The sequence below is a fragment of the Penicillium citrinum genome (assembly GCF_028827155.1).
Source record: "Penicillium citrinum strain IBT 23319 chromosome Unknown utg000005l:1.0-1900146.0:1.0-1900348.0, whole genome shotgun sequence".
Classification (NCBI taxonomy): domain Eukaryota; kingdom Fungi; phylum Ascomycota; class Eurotiomycetes; order Eurotiales; family Aspergillaceae; genus Penicillium; species Penicillium citrinum.
Genome location: NW_026622690.1, coordinates 746,126 through 764,356, shown reverse-complemented (window position 1 = coordinate 764,356; position 18,231 = coordinate 746,126). Strand labels below are relative to the sequence as shown.

The following is an 18,231-nucleotide window of genomic DNA, read 5'->3' as shown; positions in this document are numbered from 1 at the left end:
ATGTTTAGTTCCTGAACAAAGGAAGGTGGATGGATGAAGATCGTAGAAGAAGAAATAAAGAAAAAGTAAGAAAAAGATCTATCATAGGGGACAGACACGACGGAAGAAATTGTACTATTGGACGAGGTGCATACAAATGGCCAAAGTATAGAACCGACAGTAACATTACCATCCACTATTGTAAGGGACTCAGTATCATGCTGTAAGTTATCGAATTAATTAAATTACCCCGGTCTGTAATGCTGTCACAATATACTCATCACCCCAGTCATTACGGGGCCAATACTGTACCTTCGGTGGATTGATTCCACATGGATCGTCCCGATCGAGTCCTAGAAGAATCAACTGGGTCCTTGACTCCAGAAGAGCTCTTCTGAGTACTAGTATTCCTTTAATCCCTCGTCCTCCTCGTCCTCCTCGTTTTCCTCCTTTCGTTCCTATTTCTGTCCCCATCCCTTATATCATTTTTATTTTATTTTATTTTGCGTACTTCGAGTCCTTCCTTTCCGACCTCAAAAAAACACAAACGCATTGCCATTGCCGCCGGTGGCAATATCATAACATTTCAACCATCCCTTTTGACGTTCCCTCCTTGCTTGAGGTTCGATCCACTCTAGCGAAGCCCTAGAAATAGAAGAAAGGGATTCCACTTTCGTCATTTGTTACTGCAAGTCAGTTTCGCAGTCCTCTTCGTCCTTGCTTTGCGATCTTCATCCACAGGGCTGGGCCACTTGACTACATCCCCTTCATAGACGAAGACGCGCTGCATGAACCTCCCAACCTCGCATTGACACTCGACTTGCGACTTGTCAACCCTTCCGGCTGGGTTATTCTAATGTTCCGGACTCCTTTCTTGGAAGTTTGTTGCTGTTTATAGTTTGATTACCTGATTGTTATTGTGAAGAGAAAAAAAGGGTGCGTTGCATCTCCAAGACCGAGACCTTCTTGCCTCCCTCCCCTCCCCAACATTCCTTTGCCCTCTTCTCTCCCTTGGTATCGCGCATTCTTTTTCCTTCCTACCAAGGAGATCAATTAGCCTTCTTTCAGCCACTCATTGTTGCGCCCGCGCCCTTGACGAAACGACTCCAATTGACCTTGACGTGTAGGATTATTCCAGCCATCTGAAGATCTGATACCTCTCCCCGCTCTCTTCTTTCTCAACTCCACACTCCACGACTTCGACCTGCGTCTCTTCTCTTCCAGCTGGATAACATCGAAGCATGTCAACTGGATCCTCTTATTGAATAAACGCAGTCGGTCCGGGACCATAGCGACTTTCGAAAAACATCAATTACCAACGTCGACTTTGATAACGCAGACCAAGAAATAGAATCAATGAAGCCGAACATACCACCGTTGAATATTGCCAAGTCGAATTCGAATATACCCGATAGCGACAACAAACAGACACCGGCTCGTTATTACTCGAACTCGAATCACGGTCATTCTGAAATAACGCCCCCTTTAACACCCCAGGCAACTAGGGAACAACACATAATGGAACAATCTGAAGCCCCTCGGGCTGTCTTTCACAATTATTTACGTGCATTTTATCCTTTTCATCCCGCTGGAAATGTCTCGCCATCGACAGTAACTCTCCCTCTCGACCAAGGGGATATCATCTTAATTCACTCCGTTCACACCAATGGCTGGGCCGACGGTACATTACTGGATTCTGGAAATCGAGGCTGGTTGCCGACAAATTATTGTGAACCATATGAACAAGTACCCATGCGTCCGTTACTGAAAGCATTGACGGACTTTTGGGACATTATTCGTGGAGGATGCGGGTCATCATTAAAAGATTTTGGAAACCAGGATTTAATGCGAGGTCCGATTGCTGGCGTCCGCTTCCTTCTGGTAAGTCAACCCCAAGAAGGAAGCCTTGAAGGGAGTCTTCGACTCTCGTAGCTCAAACTAACCCCCTCTCCAGGAAAGGTCAGAATGCTTGACAAGGGAATCGCCATTGGTCAAGAAATACGATGGGCTACGAAGAATCCGAAAAGCCCTACTGTCCGATCTCTCATCACTTGTGAAGACAGCCAAGCAATTTCAAGAAGTTGCTAATGGCAGCCCCGCCGAAGATGAAGTTGAAACTATCTTGGATGAGATGCTCCTGAAGGCTTTCAAGATCGTCACCCGGGGTGTCCGATTCCTTGATGTTTGGGACGAGGAGGTTGGACTTACGCGGGAGCTGGAAGGCCCTGCTGAACGAAGTCAATATGAACTACCCCCAACACCCGCATCGGAGTCCTTCAGCACCGTTGATACCACCACCTCAGACACTACCACCGAACGTAATGACTCATCACGACAAATGAACCGCAGCCGAATGGACATGAGTCGAGCCTCAATTCGCACGGAGATGTTCGACCAGCCTCGACCCGTCTCCGTTTCGACAAAGAGGATATCAGTCTCTCATCGTATCTCTTACTCGGGTCCCTCATCTGCTGTCCGTGCGGAAAATCTAGCTTCAGACCGTTTGGGTGTCACCTACGATGCCTTTTTGGGCGTTTTGGGGTCATTCATTGGTCTGCACATGCAATCTCGCTCCTCCACAGAGCTAGTGACCACGACACAACAAGCTGTATCTTCCTGCCGAGCTCTACTGAATATCGTGGAAGCTGTTTGCGAGCATGATACGCAGCGTACTTCTCTCCTTGAAGAAGCTCGCGAAGCCATGTGCGAGAAACTGTCGGAACTAGTTCACGCTGCTCGAGATGTCTTTCGCCCAGCCAATGGACAGGAAGATGATGACCTTGTCTTTATGCCTGATGAGGGTAAACGACTCGTCGACGCTGCAACAGACTGTGTGCGTGCCGCAGGTAATTGTCTAGCCAAGGCTCGACTTGTTCTAGAACAGAACGGGGACATTGAGCTTGACGCCATTAACGAGGAGGGATCTCCCGACCATCAAGTAATGGAGGTACAAGATGTCCCTGATATTGTCATGCAAGAGCAGGAACAAACAGAAGAGAAGGAACCGACGAAAGAAGAAGAAGAAGGGCAAGCCAAGTCAGGTGATGAGGATAACAAAGAAATGAAGGAGGAAGGAGCGAAGTTGTCGTTGCGCCTGCCTCCGCCGCCGCTGCAAATTCCAAACGCGACTTCCTCCTCGCCCGCTCCTTCCACTCCGGGCCTCACCGATGCAACCACTCCTTCCTCTTTTTTTTCGCATCTTTCATCCTCGCAGACCTCCGCACTCTCTTCCCTTCCCAACTCCGCCATTCTTCCTACGCACTTGGAGAACTGCCAGTCCTTTTCTTCCTACGATAGTGGTTTTTATCGTGAGTCTCACCCTAAGTCTGACGTGAGCGAGTCCTTCGGTCGAGGTGTGACAAGCACGGGTAGTAGCTTCACATACAATAGCCACACTCGCGATTCAGAGATGAGTGGTGTCTCTCAGACTTCGACCAGGGCGACCTCGCCAGATATCGGGGGAAGCTTCAATGGCAGCTTCCAGGTTCCTTCTCTCAAGGAGAGTGTCAGCCACTCTACTCTAGCCGAGGAAAATGAGGAGACTGAAGCTCACTTGCTGGAGAAGACCTATGCCCATGAATTGGTGTACAAGGAGGGTCAGGTAATGGGCGGCAGTCTGCGTGCCTTGATTGAGAAGCTTACTGCTCATCAATCTACACCGGATGCCACTTTTGTTTCCACTTTTTATCTCACCTTCCGTCTTTTTGCGACTCCATTGGAGTTTGCCGAAGCCCTTGCGGAACGTTTTGAATACATCGGTGATACCCCTCACGCCGCTGGTCCCGTTCGGTTGCGAGTGTACAACGTATTCAAAGGTTGGCTCGAGTCTCACTGGCGTCACGACAGAGACAATGATGCCCTCGAGTACATCATCACCTTTGCAAAGACCCGGCTTATCAACGATCTTCCCACTGCTGGAAAGCGTTTAGTCGACCTGGCTGATAAGGTATCTGCTGTTCATGGCCCTGTTGTACCCCGTTTGGTTTCGTCCATGGGCAAGACCAACACTGCCATTGCTCAATATGTCAACCCTGAAACCCCTCTCCCTCCTCCTATTCTCGGTAAGAAGGAGAGCAACCTTCTCAAGCAATGGAAGGATGGCTCCGGATCTCTTACTATTCTCGACTTTGACCCTCTCGAGTTGGCCCGTCAATTGACCATCAAAGAGTCCCGTATCTTCTGCTCCATTCTGCCTGAGGAACTCTTGGATACTGAGTGGACTCGTAAGACTGGTTCATTGGCGGTCAATGTTCGTGCGATGTCGACCCTGTCTACGGACCTGGCTAACCTGGTGGCCGACTCTATCCTGTATCTGGAAGAGCCCAAGAAGCGCGCGGCGACCATCAAACACTGGGTGAAGATTGGAAATAAGTGTGTGGAGCTCAACAACTACGATTCTCTTATGGCAATCATTTGCTCTCTGAACTCCTCTACCATCTCCCGTCTCAAGCGAACTTGGGAAATTGTCTCCCAGAAGACCAAGGCGACCCTAGAAAACCTGCGCGGAATCGTCGATGTTTCTCGGAACTATGCAGTCCTTCGGAGGCGTCTGCAGAACCATGTACCGCCTTGTCTGCCTTTCGTTGGTACATACCTGACCGACTTGACATTTGTCGATCATGGCAACCAGTCTCTCCGCTCCTTGCCGACCGATGACGGCGATATGGCTGTGATCAACTTCGACAAACACATGAAGACTGCCCGGATTATCGGCGAGCTTCAGCGTTTCCAGATCCCCTACCGCCTCACCGAGGTTCCTGAACTGCAGACATGGATGCAGAACGAGCTTGTGCGCGTTCGATCCAACGGTGAAGCCACTGCGCAGACCTTCTATCGTCGGTCCTTGGTGCTCGAGCCTCGGGCAAATCGCAGCAACACCAACCTCCAAGCTCAAGCCCAAGCTCAGACTCAGGCTCAGGCTCAATCCGAGTCCAACGCCAACTCCAACTCCAACTCCAACCCTCCTTCAATCCTCGACAATGCCAAAGACAAGTTTGACTTCCTCTCTTGGACCCATCCTTCCAAGCCCAAGTCAATAGCCACAAATGGCTAAGTCACTCCTACAAAATAATCCTTTACTTCCATCTCTCCCACCATACCACCATCCTTTAAATCCTCTTACATCTATGACTTAATGACCTCTTGCTATTTATTCTTGCGTTCTGGTTCACCTGTGTCTTATCCCAAGCATTCTTCTCACCATTTTCATCTATGCTAGCTGCATATTCTCCTTTCACATCTCTTGTTTTCTCTTTTCCTGCTCTGTGAATATCCCCTTCTGTTATCTTCGGGCGGCGCTCGTCTTTTGATCATTGTTCTTTTTTTTCCATCTACCCCAACGGGGAATCGGTATCAAGAAAAGCATTTTACGGAATCGGGTCTGGGTCCGGGTGGGCAAAAAAGGAGTACACTCGGGTTGACCATTTTTCGTCTTTTCTTTTTTCTCTCTGGGTCTATTGGGTTTGCGAATCATCCTCTTAGAAAGGATAAGCCTCACGGCTTCTGTACAAGTGCATTAAGAAGCTGCCTGGAATGCATAAGCTTTTATCAATCATCTTTCTTTCCCCAAGTAATCTCGTAGTATGTACTCATCTGCTGTAGTTATGTACATTCCAATTCTTTGAATGATTGTTCATGTCTAGCCGACCGATTTGTAACTCTTGATACAGTGCCATTGCACCAATTTCAAAACTCTTTCTACCAAAGCCATTTCTTCTATTATGTGTTATGATTTTCCAATTATCTACCAATCTCGACAATGATCCAATCGAACGAAAAGGACTGTGCTTTATCGTTTCCCTATGCAATTATCTCAAGTCCTCACGATATCGACACAACTGTACTAGACACTGTTCAGTACTGCGCGCATGACTTGCTTATTTTACTGTATCGTGTACAATTACTTATCCCGGGCACCGCGAAATGGTGCAAGTCTTGCTCCCCTCCCCAACTCTGTTCCCAGAGAAGACAAGGCCCCCGTACACAGCCTGTACGGGTAGGCTTGATACTTGATGACTCGGAGACTCAAATACTTTTTCTTTCTTTTCTGGTGGTTTATGGTTGGGCTTTCTCGCCTCAACACTCGACGCGGGTCATGGTTCGGGAAGACTGTTGAGGGTTGATTGCTCAGTTTCTTTTTCATCTCTTTCTTCTTTCTTTCTTTCTTTCTTTCTTTGGTTTCTTTCTATTTTCTTTTCTTTCTCCCGGGATGTTTGTCTCTTTAGTTTGCTTTTGAGCCTTTGTGTCTTGCTTCATAGTCGGGTTCGTCGTATCTTTTGGGCTGCTTTCTCTTCCCATCGCAGGGAAACAATGCTGATGTCTTCTCCGTCTTCCTCTATCATGTAAATTTCAAAAAGGCGCAAGCTTGCGATGCTGCCTCGTCCACCTCTTCAACGCCTTCGCTTTTTTTGTCTATTTCGTTCTGTTTTCTTTCTTTATTCGTTTTGCAAGTTGAGGGCGGCACCAGTTGCTCGATAATTTGTTGTGTTGGGATTTCCCCATTTTCACCCGTTGTGCTTTGTACTTCGTCGCCGTCTTCTTCTTCTTCTTCTTCTTCTTCTTCTTCTTCTTCTTCTTCTTCTTCTTCTTTTTCTTCGTCTTCTTCTTCTTCTTCTTCTTCTTCTTCTTCTTCTTCTTCTTCTTCTTCTTCTTTTTCTTCGTCTTCTTTCAACTCTGCTATGCTAGCCATGGCCAAGAGATGTGTCGTATCCTCGCGCACTACTGGTAGGGCCCATTGGACAATATCATCCAAACTGTCGGCCAGATTGGAAGAGGTGAAGTGCTGAAGCGAGGTGTGCTGGACCTCAAGCTTTTGATCGAAGTAGCCCCAAAGTACACGGACTTGACCACCGCGGTAGACGGAGACAATGAGGACCTGATGGATTTTGCGTTAGAAGTCATCCAAAGAGATAAAGTAATATAGTACGCGCCAGTACTTACCGGGACGACATTATGCACTTTCTTATGCATTGAGACTACCTTGTCCTTCAACTGCCAGCAACTCTTTCTTTCCCAATCTCTGTTCTTCATGATCTGAAGCATGATTTGAAACTCGGTGATGTTCGGCTTTTCTGGATCCGGGTGAGCGTCCAGCTCAAGAAAGACTATGCAGTGGTTCCGTCGTTTTTCTACCACTTCCACCGCGCGTCGGATCTTAAAGAGGGACTTGGTAGCACTGAAAAGCGGTTTCTCATCGTGGGCGCCTTTGAAGCTGTATAGAAGGTCATGTGTCGAACATCCCACAATGACCCTCTTTGAGCGAAGAGTTGTCCCCCTCTGGGTGCTTGAGCACCAGAAGAGGAAAAGAGATATCTCGACCCTGCTTGCCTTTTTGGCAATATACCTAGACGGCGACATTATCTCAGAGGAAGAAATGGAAGATTGCATCGAAGTTTTCCCGTTAGACTACGACACTGGCTCCACGACCTCGACCTCAAGCATGATGACATCGTACTTCGGGCGACGAGTCGACTTACGTCTGCCCGGGGACTCTAGACTCATTAAGGCTCAAAGTCGTCTCCACGAAGCGGAAGGTCTCACCCAATCTACGAAAGACATTAAGCTTTGCCTTGCGGTGGCACACGAAATCGACTTTCAGATTGGTCGCCATTATCGAGAACTTGAATACGCACATAAGCCTCCTTACGACTGGAAGAATCTCATGTATGCCCCATTCTGTAGCTAATACTATTTGCTATTAGTATATAAATAGAGCATTTATGGAGAACAAAAAGGGAAGAGAACTATATTTGGTAGGCTAAGATTCTTGTACAAGCATGGTGGTGGCTCTGACTCGTTCATTGACTCTAAGCGGCGGCCGACGCCCAAACGGGCAATGGACGAAGCTGCCGCGACAAAAAAGAACAGTCTTCTACGTGCTGATGATACAATATAATCGAAAAGTCCTAACGAAAAATTGGCATATAATTTATTACACATAGTATAGAATCTACGCAGAACTAGTGACATGCTGATTATCCCAACGGCGGCTTTGGATAACGAGCGCTTTACGCTGTCTCCGGTATAAAGCCGAAGGAATATCCGCGCATTTATGAATATATAGGTAGCTATACATGGAATGAACTAGTAATTAGGCAAATGACTGTAAGTACCATACATAACCAATGAAATGAAAGAGCAATGGGCTGGTGAAGAAATTATAGAGATCATCACAACAGTTAAATACACTTGGTAAGTGCAGGACGGAAGGTGCAAATTGAACCAGCAAGAACCCATTCTCTACTCACTTTAAATAACTTGTATGTCCGCTTAGATAAGACTGCTGGCTTTGATGAAGTGAATAGAGTATGCTATCGTCGTCGATTTGGTTGAAAATTTCAAATAAGTTTAATCCTGGATTGATATTTGTTCCGGAGGTGCCAAAAAGTCACGTAGATGTCTGTTAAGATCTCGAAGTAGATTACGCGCGTTTTGATAATATAATAAGTTTAGTTTTTTATTAGCCATGAAAGCTAACTGAGAATAATGCAAATGCTGTTTGGCAAAGACAAGACAGCATAGTGGTCACTCGTACATGACCCTGCTTTGCCGTTCTCACGAGGACTTTAAGATGTAAAAGATTATTGTTCAGAATGAAGTCTTGAGGGTGAGGGCTCGGTACATAGTCAAATATCAAGTCGGGGAAAAGGAACCTGCCGACTAGTTTTATTGCTGGAGGGTTCATGCCTCCGTTTGATATTAAAGCACTTGATGAAGCGGTTGATGAAACATCCACTAAAGTTCTGTCAGTGTTTATCTAGCCACCTGGCTAGATAAAAGGATGATGATGTAATGAACGTGTTAAGTGCGAATGGAGCTGGATCTTTCCTAAATTAGACCTGATATAACAACACACCAAGCTTTAGTGGCGTGGGGGCCGCCCTTCATGTTGTTTTCCTGGACACTCTTAGCCTTCGTCTTATTCTTTTCATACCCCCCCCCCCCCAGTTCATCACGATGGTATTTGGTAGATTTGAAAGTTCCATATTCAATGCCATCTTCATGGTGACCGGTCGCAAGCCCACGAGCCAAGAATATTGGACGGCCCTAGAACGACTCCCACCATTTCCAGATTTCGCCCCTTTTTGGAATAAGTGCGTGGAGCTTGTTTGCACAGTGTTCATCTGGATGATGGTATTCCTGTTATTCCCTTCCATCCGTCGTTATCCCATTGTGTTGTCTATCCTGCCGAACTACAACTGTATCGACGTATGGCTTTGTTGGGCCAGTGCCCAAAAAGAAGGTTGGCCAAAGAGGAAGCAAATGGAATTCGCTGGCGCATATGTGAGCTTCGTAGTGTCACAAACCGTGGTATTCTTCGGAGCACTCCGGAATTAAAAATTGAAGACGACTTGTATGTTTTGGTCGTCGGAAGATTGAGATACTCGAGGCTAATCCACCTAACAATCTGCAGTCACATGCCCTCAAATAGTACTGGTTGGTCAAGCAGAGAAGCCAGCCCTGCGGAGCTCACTACAGCCATTAGATGTCTAAAGGAGCTCGATTTGCAGTGAAATATATAGTCCGTTCGGCATTTCTGCGAAGAAAAATTGGTAAAGGTATTCTCTTGAGACTTGACAGAGAGTAGCTTTCTCGGCGAGCGCACCGGCTATATGGGACTATTACCGAGCTATTCCCATTATACTACTAGAAATGGACGCAATATCATGTCTGCTCGAGTTCATTATGCTAGAGGAGACATGTTAATTATACAATATCCTAAAGATCGACGGATATACTCTTTGTCTGTTAAGTTCAGCAGCTTGTATAGAGCATGGGAGGTGCTGGAATGCCGGATTACTGTACTCGATACTTCTCGAGAACTGCACGCTGAGTCGTGGATGATGCCCCGGGAGGATTTGCATGCAGCGATTGACGCGTAAGTCATCTGCTCAGCCATACTCGAGTCTATGTACATCTATTCTTTTTTTGAAAGAAAAAGAAAGGAAGTCATAACATTATTCTTGAATTCATTACGATTGAAACGAAGTGTGAAAGATTCCCAATTACAGAATTCCGTATAGTTACGAGTAAACCAATCTTTCAAAACTGTCCAGGTGATTGTCACACACAGAGATCAAGCCCCGAAAACTCTACCTCTATCTTATTTTCTTTTGAAATATGCACAGTAACAATATTTAAACCGAGTTAAAGTTCCTGGGGAGAAAGTCAGCTTGGAGAATGTGTGTAACAGTTCTAACCCTAAGGCCGATGGTAAGATGATGTATCGAGGGCTTTCGGAGTGGATATGCCTTGCATGAAACCCCTCCACTGGTTTTCCGTACAAGCCATCTCTGAGTATTTCAAGACTTGTACCAGATCAAATGCAAGGGAAAAGTCAGATCCTAGATCGTGTGGAAGGTTCAGGAAAGGTGAACGATCAGTCTAGGCTTTGTGTTCGTGCAGAAGACGAATACTTCATGTTGTGTTAGTAGGACTGCTATGTGGTTTCTCCAAGGTAGAGACCAATCGGGATACAATGGCATTATCCATGGATGCATGCTTGGAATGCAGATTCATGGCTTGCATTGCGCAAGAGGTTCGTGCAAATTCATGTAAGTAAGCCCTAGAAAAGATGACATATCAACATCCATCATGAAGTAGGGAACTCAGACCGCCAGTACAGGTATTGCTTGCTAAAATACTAGCAGTATTACATTCTATACATTGCCTTCTTCCATGAGGTTATCGACAGCTCTTTCGCTGTTCTGGTAATTCGATATACAAACCGAAGAACCTTTACGAGGATACCATACGTGTCTTCGTGTTCTTGTCTTGCAAGATCGTATTACGATCTAATGCAATAGTATTGTATGAAGATCACTTCTCAGTTCGTCTCAATTTTATAGGACTGAATTTGAGAGGGCATTGGAAGTTCGGGAATACTGCTATCAGGAAGGTTTCTGGTAGCATTATTCCCGACAGCTCGAAACATTATTTGGTGTTACACTGGCATTGGATTGAACTTCAGCGTCGAGACGAAGTCAATCACGCGGATTGAAACTTGAAACCCATGAATATCGTCAAGTCGTGCACTAGGTAAAATTGCCGACCTACTCTGGAAACTGATTCACATTTGGCGGAGGATTCGACGAGAACGAATAGTTTATACGAGGATGTATATCTAATTTCTATAGCGAAGTTTAAACGCCTCGGAAAAGCCCAAGTCGTTATGTTCATAGCAATCGGGGGGTATTATGCTGGGATCGGGGATTGACGCATTGTTATCAACCTGTACTCGCAGGTCAAGAATTGGAACCATTGACGGTCGTCCATGGGCACACTGGAATGGGAATGCACACCGAGCCAGACGTGTGATGAGGACTTGACACTCTTCAATAGTCAAGGAGTCGTTGAACATGATGGCTCCTCGACAGGCGCGAGAATTTAAAAGATCGATGATTCCCTGAGGACAACCGCTCATCTTCTGGACCCATGAAGAGGACGAATCGGGCTCATCCCGGAGTGTAGTACCATTGTCGTCCGAGAATGTGTCGTGGCCTGGTAAAGATATCTTTGAGTCTACCGGACCTCTACCGTCCTCCTCTCTTGCCCACATTTCGTGGCGAAGAAGATCGATTACCAAATCAGGTTCGAGGCGACAACGCTCCGCAATGAGAGTAGGTAGTGCACCTATCGAGACAGTACTTCCAGAGGCCGATGCTTCAATCCTGTAGAGGATGCCCCAATTCTCAAAAAACTCGAGATATTTCTGGAAAAGTGCTTTTTCAGTAAATAGAATATTGTGTACAATAGGAACGATTTCAGTTGTCCGGACCGAAATTCCACGAGGTGATTCATCTAGTGAAGTAAACATGCCTTCAAATAGTTGCTCGATCCGACAACGCTCATCTGCTGCATGTTGATCGACCAAGACGAGAACATCGTCACCATGATGATCAGCATCAGAACCAGTGGTATTCATCTTGACAAGAATGAACTTCTGATCTACCTGTGAGATGATGGTGGCTTTTGCGAGGATTTGCCGTCGGAGCTTGCCTCTGAATTTGGCAACCTGGGCTCCGCCGAGAGAACCGATATTGTGAAAACAGCCTTGTGAACTGCTGGCATCGTTCGGCGCATTGCTCGTATTATTGCCAAAGTTCGAAACTGGAAATTCCGTTCGACTGAAAACCGGGTTATCCCATGCCTCCAACAAATTGTCAACCCAGACGTTTTCCGCCGGAGTGCAATCTTGCCCTGATTGTTCAGGCGGGGCAACGAAAAGACTCCCCGACCGGAGTCTAGGTCCAAGTGATGATGTTTTAGGATCAAGAGTTTGTCCCGTTCGTGTGTTGATTAGATGGGACTTCCCTGTGTGAGGATCCGTCCAAGATAGGTGGTGATCTGGAAGCTCATTTAGTTCCCGATGCGCTTCCTCTTGCAGGTCTACCTCACGATGAACGGTATTCGAAGGTGCAAAATAGGTAGAATGACCAGGCCGTGGATCCAACCTAGTGGGATCACGTTGCTGATCTGTTTCCGCTCGTGGGTGTTCTGAAAGGGATTGGACTTGCTGGCCTGAGGGGCAGTTCTCAAACCCAATCGAGGCCATGTTGTCCGTAGGTGTTCGGACACTGCGGTCCTTGGCGGACTTCACCCTCGACCAGCTATTAAAATGTTGACCGGAGTTGATAGAATGCGACCGCTGAAACGTGGGCAGTTTTACCCTAGCCTGGAATGACTCTTCGGCGTTTGTCCCCGAGCCTTTTTGCTTGCCGTCAAGGAGACGATCGGCGCCTTGCTGATCATCAAGCCCACTGTGAGTTCTCTGTTCAGATGAATGAGCCGGCCGCCTTGAGATACGGGGTCGTAAATTTTGTTGCTTGAGAAATTCCAAGATCATTGCTCTCAGAACGTCTAGGATACGTTGAAGAGACTTCTCCGAATCCGGAGTACTATCCTGAGAATCGTCTGAGAGGCTGTGAGCTGAGCTAGTGTCGATTCTGATATAGAAAATTGGCCATTTGTTAACCGATTTTACTGAACTCTTCCCGCTCATGCTGGTTTCAGGTCGACCAGAGGGCATGCGAGGCAAAGTGATGGCACTCGCTGGAGTACCAGCATTGCCGAAATCGGAGAGAGAAACTACTCTATTCACCTCGCTGAACAGAATATTCGAGGAATTGCGAGAGAGAACGGGCTCGTTACCAAGTGAGATAAATTGAAGTTTCTTGGAGGGAACGGGCATGGTTGAAATTGCAGCTTGAACTGTAAGATCGGGTACCGTGGCAGATAAAGCATGCCACGAATCCATAGCCAGAGATGTGATCAGGCCCGATTGTGTAAGAACGGTACCAATCCGCGAAAGGTCGATCTCATCTGCCCCAGACTGACAATGTCTTGGCCGAATGGAAACCCGCTTTCCTCTTTCGACATCGGTGATTGTCACCTTGCGGAGCTGAGCATTAGCTAGGAGAAGACTAGCTAACGAGTATCTCAAAAGTTCCCACTCGCGTTCCAGCTCATCTGGCTTCTGGAACGCCTGAGCTCGACTTTTGACTCGTACTGGCATGTTTCCGAACAGATCATTGACCGTCACACATGTGCCATGATCACCAACCCGAAGATTCTGGTGAGCTGGGGCGGGAATTAGCCGCGCAACAGGCCTCGAGTGATGAAAAATTATGGAGCCCGTGGTGTCATTCTGACAATGACGAGACGTTATAGTTAGCAGAGCTAGAGAAGCCAGGGAAGACAAAAAAAGCCCTTTCCGGCCAAATGCACTGGGGTTATGGAACCTCGATGTATCTGAACAGAATTGTCAGTAGGCCATGATAACCTAGAAGCTTGCACTAATGACATACGATGTGCCTTTCCAAGACCCCCATCTTCCTTGAATTCAGCCTGCGGAATACCATCGCCATCGTCTTCGACTATACAACTTCCACGTTTAAAATCCACAGAGATTAGAACTGTGCGTGCATTTGCATCCAAGGCATTTTTGACCAATTCAACGATTACGCCATTGAGATGAATGATTGACGTCGACGATTTGATTTTAGCAATCACATCAGGCGGAAGTTGATAGATATCTTTGGATGAAGAAGACATGACAGGATAATACCTTGTCCAAGTGATCTTTGATAAATGTTCAGCAAGGCATAGTTTCCCTTGCAACGGGGAGCATATTCTGGAGATGACAGGAATAGTACCCCAGCATCCTGACTATTTCAAATCCATCAATATGAATCTGGAACGAATACTGGAAGTATTTGGCCTATGTCGGTACAATTCAAAGGATGAAGAAGAAAGAGAGTGAAAGAGTGAAGAAGTAAAGAAGGCAATGATTGACGAAAGGCACATGATCTGCGGATTAACAGTCATCCCGTGATTTTTGCCTCGGCGGTTTGTTGCTTTTCCCTTCGCTTGGTTCCCCCTCCAACCTGAAATCTTCCCCCTCGTTGTGGTTTGGACGCTGAAATTTCAATAATGGCTACTGCTGAAGGCCTTCCTAGGGCGCATGGTGAGGACGTTCTTTTTTGGGGTGTTCTTGTTTGCCCCCACTCCACCCCTTAACCAAGGCTAATCGTTGGGTATACACATATAGATCGCAATGGTCGTCGTCGCCCATTCTCAAGCTGGATGAAACGCCTTGCCAGTCTGAAGGGCTCTTCTGACTCAGGAAGCCATCGATGGTCTCATAAACGACACACAAACACGAAAGGGAAGAAAAGCAACGGCCAGGGCAATAACCCTTACCCACTATCCGGAACAATCAGCCGCCCAAATAACAATTACTCTTATTCGGAGAACGGAGATCGCGATAGACAAGGTTCTCGCTCTCGAAGCGATCCATCACTGGTGTATTCGGCGTATGAAAACCATGCTCCAGTGACAAGTGGTGCCAAATCGAATGCTCCAACTGTTTCGACGAACGGGGACACCGCGATCTCTGATGCAGGATACTCGAAGGCGGGCACTTTGGCAACAGGTGGTGGAGAGATTAGTACGCAAGGTGGAGGAGAAGGAAGCACTTTCTCTTCACCCGCGCCTTCAGTTCGATCATTGACTACAACCTTGACAACCGTACAATCGGCGGCACCCTCCACTCAACTATACCCCACACCCAACGCCCAACAGGGCCAGACACAAGGAGGTTCGAATCAAAACTCTACGGGTCAACAGGTTCAATTCTCACATCAGTTCCCAACCTCTTCTTCGCCTGCTACTGCTGTCCCGCCACATCTCATACCCCAGAATCTACCCATGACCTACAATACTGCGACGGCCAATAATGTTTTGACAGACAATGCCTCGATTCTCACTTTGGCAAGCTCGTCAAAACGACGTCGTCGTAACTCCTTGGATACTAATGCATCTGTTCGAGCGTTAGCGCCGTCGTCAGTATTTGGGGGTAGTCGCGAAAGCTTACCCCTGAGCGTTCTCAGTGGTAACGTGGCCGAGCCGTCAAATACCTCAGGCTTCAATGCGCAGGGTGCGCTTAGCCGACCAAGTGTCGTCGGTCTAGCTAGTGCCGAGCGCATCAGCGTTTATTCATCCTCTGGTACTACGCCCATGGTGGGCGGTGCTGGGGAGAGGGGCAACTTTCATCCGGGAAAGCAAAGTACAGGCACCGGGGATGGAGCGAGCATTCGCAGTGGCGCAGCATCTCATAGCCGGAATGACAGCACTGCTGCAAGCATCAGTGGCGTCGCTAGTCCTATCGCCATGGCGTCTGGGCGTATCAGTCGACGGAGTTCTGGATGGGGAGAGATCACTGGGGATGAAGAGGAAAAGGGCGAACGTGGTGAAGGGGCCGAGGATAAGGCCGCTGTTCATTCCGAAGAACGGCCCGGGGATGGCTTTGATGAAACACCGAAGACCAATTAATGCTCAATAGGTTTGGAATCAGCAAGCCACGATTATCAGCTCGCGTTATAAAACATTATGACCAAGACTACTGAACGAATTTACGCATCGCGCCTCCTGACGACTGGTTTACTTCACGTGAAGATATCACTAATGACTTGATGCATGGATACTGGTAAATTGGGGTTCTCGTGGTTTCATATATTTTTTGGGGGTGTTAAGACACTCTCTGGCGTTTGTTTTGCTTTTACTTCTTTTGGGTGGGGATTTGATACCTCTGCAGCGAAATACCTTGTCCCTTTCTTTCTTTGCCTCTTTGCTTTGTTCTAACGTGTGCATATGGTTGCAAATTGGACTTTGTATCCCTAATAAACGAAGAATTACTCTATTCCACTCGTCGTTTATGTTTGCCACATTTTGCCTTCATAGATACTCCAATCCCATCCATCACTGCAAAGGCACTTTGCGCCACCTTATGATCATCGGCATGTCGTACTGATATACGAACCAGGCATTCTGATATTTCCACTCGTGTTTTGGGTCGACCAGTTGAATCTGAAATTTATGTCAATGAAATGCATCACAGCCAGGGACTTTTGAAAAGAAAGATAGTTTCACTCACATCGAACAAGCTATACAAAGTAGCGATCAATTTCTTGATTTCAAGCATAGCAAGATATCGACCCATGCAAACTCGACCGCCACCACCGAAAACAAAATCAACGGTGTCTTTCATTCGCTTTGATCGAGCTTCGAAATGCCCAGCACTCTCATCTCCGTCCTGGAACCAACGGTCCGGATTGAATTCATCAGCATCGGACCCAAAAACACCATAATCCCGATTCGTCACGGCGGGATTGATTCCAATCTTTGTGCCAGCAGGGAGATATCGTCCATCCGGAAGAGTGAATCCCTCCTCAGGTACAACGCGCTCAAAGATCATCGCTATACCGGGGTTGATGCGCATGGCCTCCCGGATAACGGCATCCAGGTATGGTAGTTCTCGAATGAGTTTCCAAGGCGCAGGCGTAGGAAGACAGGCATTTTCCAGTTCGGCTGTGAGCTTTGAAGATGATGAGGGTGACTTGGCTAGGTAATATAAGATAGCACGCATGGTCGCCGAGCTAGTGTCTCCTCCAGCTAAGATACTGAGCATTAACCAATTTACAATTTGTTGATCATTGACCATACCCGGGTATGTCTCTTTCAATTGCACGTATTTGTCAAGAGTGTGATCGACTGAACCAGCAGAGATGTGCTTGGTAGATAGTTGGGCCTGGTATTCGGCGACAACCTTGAAGGCATAAAGAACACCGGTCAGAGTGGGCTTGGGCCCAATTCGCATGATTGGATTTTTATCGAGGACGCTGTCGATCCATGGAATCTGGGATACCTGTGAGTGGAATATAAGTTGATTGCACCATACTGGTAGTTCAGGTAAACTAGAGTTTCTGATGCTCTTAATGTCTTACTGGAGCGAAGTATAAGAGACCGTCCGTTGAGTCAGTAATCAAGTTGTCAACATCTTTCTCCTGGTCAATGAACCCGTAGTGACGACCGAAACTGAAATTTGCAGTAACGTCCCAAGCGACTTGTCAGGTTTCATGAATTAGAAAGAGAGACAAAAAACATGGTTTTGTAGAAACTCACAGAATCCAATCCATTCATCTGCAGGCCAAACTTTGCCTGCATTTTCGCCATCAACAAATTTAGATGCGACTTTTCCCACAAATTTGCAAATTGTTTCATCAATCAGAGGCTCATATTCCAAAACCTTTGTCATACTCCAAAGTCCACGGATAGGACGAATGTTTTGATTATGCCAATCCTCATCCTGCGAGTTGAAAAGATTAGACAATCGATGTCCCTCGATCAAAACATCATTCGGTCGGTACATATCACTCTTATTCACGAGTTAGAGAGTCAGCAATTCCAAGAATATTTGGTTCGACTATGGAATTTCATCTCACGGTACCTTTTTCCATGGATTACGCGTCGAGTAAATCGTCCGAATCAGATTTGGATCGGAGATACTGACGCAGTTTGGACCAATACGTACTGCATCGCCGTACTTGCGATGCAATTCGACATGGGTGGCATCTACGCGGCCACGATAGGTGTGATATGCCCGCCAAAGGTCAGTAGATCTGGCCACCAACGGTCCGGGGATTGTCCTTAACGTTGAGAAAAATGTATCCCATGAAAGCTTGAACAATACAGCCAGAAAAGTTATAGCCAAAGCCTGAGTCCAAAAACCCAAATCCCAACAAGGTGAGATGAGAAACGCCATTCTCCAAAGCTGGTGATATTTCACCTGCTAAATTCGAGTGTGGAGTTTTTGAGAGAGACAAGATGTTTCCAAGCTGACAGCTGCACGTTCACTAAAAGTACTAATTTGACTGCGGGGGCAGTTCTGTAGCATGAATCAGGACAGCTACTGCA

At 46.8% G+C, this 18,231-nt stretch overlaps 5 protein-coding genes across 5 annotated transcripts; 2 read left to right on the top strand and 3 right to left on the bottom strand.

Moving 5' to 3' along the window:
- Positions 1–1,254: 1,254 nt before the first annotated feature.
- N7469_006114 (guanine nucleotide exchange factor) lies at positions 1,255–5,032 on the top strand (the record flags this gene model as incomplete). The annotated part of the gene is made up of 2 exons (XM_056645032.1): positions 1,255–1,860; positions 1,934–5,032. Coding segments are annotated over 2 exons (3,705 nt in total), but the record flags the coding sequence as incomplete, so codon positions are not given.
- Positions 5,033–6,316: 1,284 nt separating this feature from the next.
- N7469_006113 (uncharacterized protein) lies at positions 6,317–7,588 on the bottom strand (the record flags this gene model as incomplete). The annotated part of the gene is made up of 3 exons (XM_056645031.1): positions 6,317–6,853; positions 6,919–7,189; positions 7,455–7,588. 3 exons carry the CDS (start codon positions 7,586–7,588, stop codon positions 6,317–6,319), a joined length of 942 nt encoding a protein of 313 aa, XP_056500269.1.
- A 3,513-nt stretch (positions 7,589–11,101) lies between these two features.
- On the bottom strand, positions 11,102–14,031 carry N7469_006112 (putative DNA mismatch repair protein (Mlh3); the record flags this gene model as incomplete). The annotated part of the gene is made up of 2 exons (XM_056645030.1): positions 11,102–13,728; positions 13,785–14,031. The coding sequence occupies 2 exons, from the start codon at positions 14,029–14,031 to the stop codon at positions 11,102–11,104; spliced, it is 2,874 nt and encodes a 957-aa protein (XP_056500268.1).
- Positions 14,032–14,409: 378 nt separating this feature from the next.
- N7469_006111 (uncharacterized protein) lies at positions 14,410–15,810 on the top strand (the record flags this gene model as incomplete). The annotated part of the gene is made up of 2 exons (XM_056645029.1): positions 14,410–14,443; positions 14,528–15,810. 2 exons carry the CDS (start codon positions 14,410–14,412, stop codon positions 15,808–15,810), a joined length of 1,317 nt encoding a protein of 438 aa, XP_056500267.1.
- Positions 15,811–16,236: 426 nt separating this feature from the next.
- N7469_006110 (cytochrome P450) lies at positions 16,237–18,079 on the bottom strand (the record flags this gene model as incomplete). The annotated part of the gene is made up of 5 exons (XM_056645028.1): positions 16,237–16,344; positions 16,412–17,182; positions 17,262–17,380; positions 17,440–17,690; positions 17,760–18,079. The coding sequence occupies 5 exons, from the start codon at positions 18,077–18,079 to the stop codon at positions 16,237–16,239; spliced, it is 1,569 nt and encodes a 522-aa protein (XP_056500266.1).
- Between the last annotated feature and the right edge of the window lie 152 nt (positions 18,080–18,231).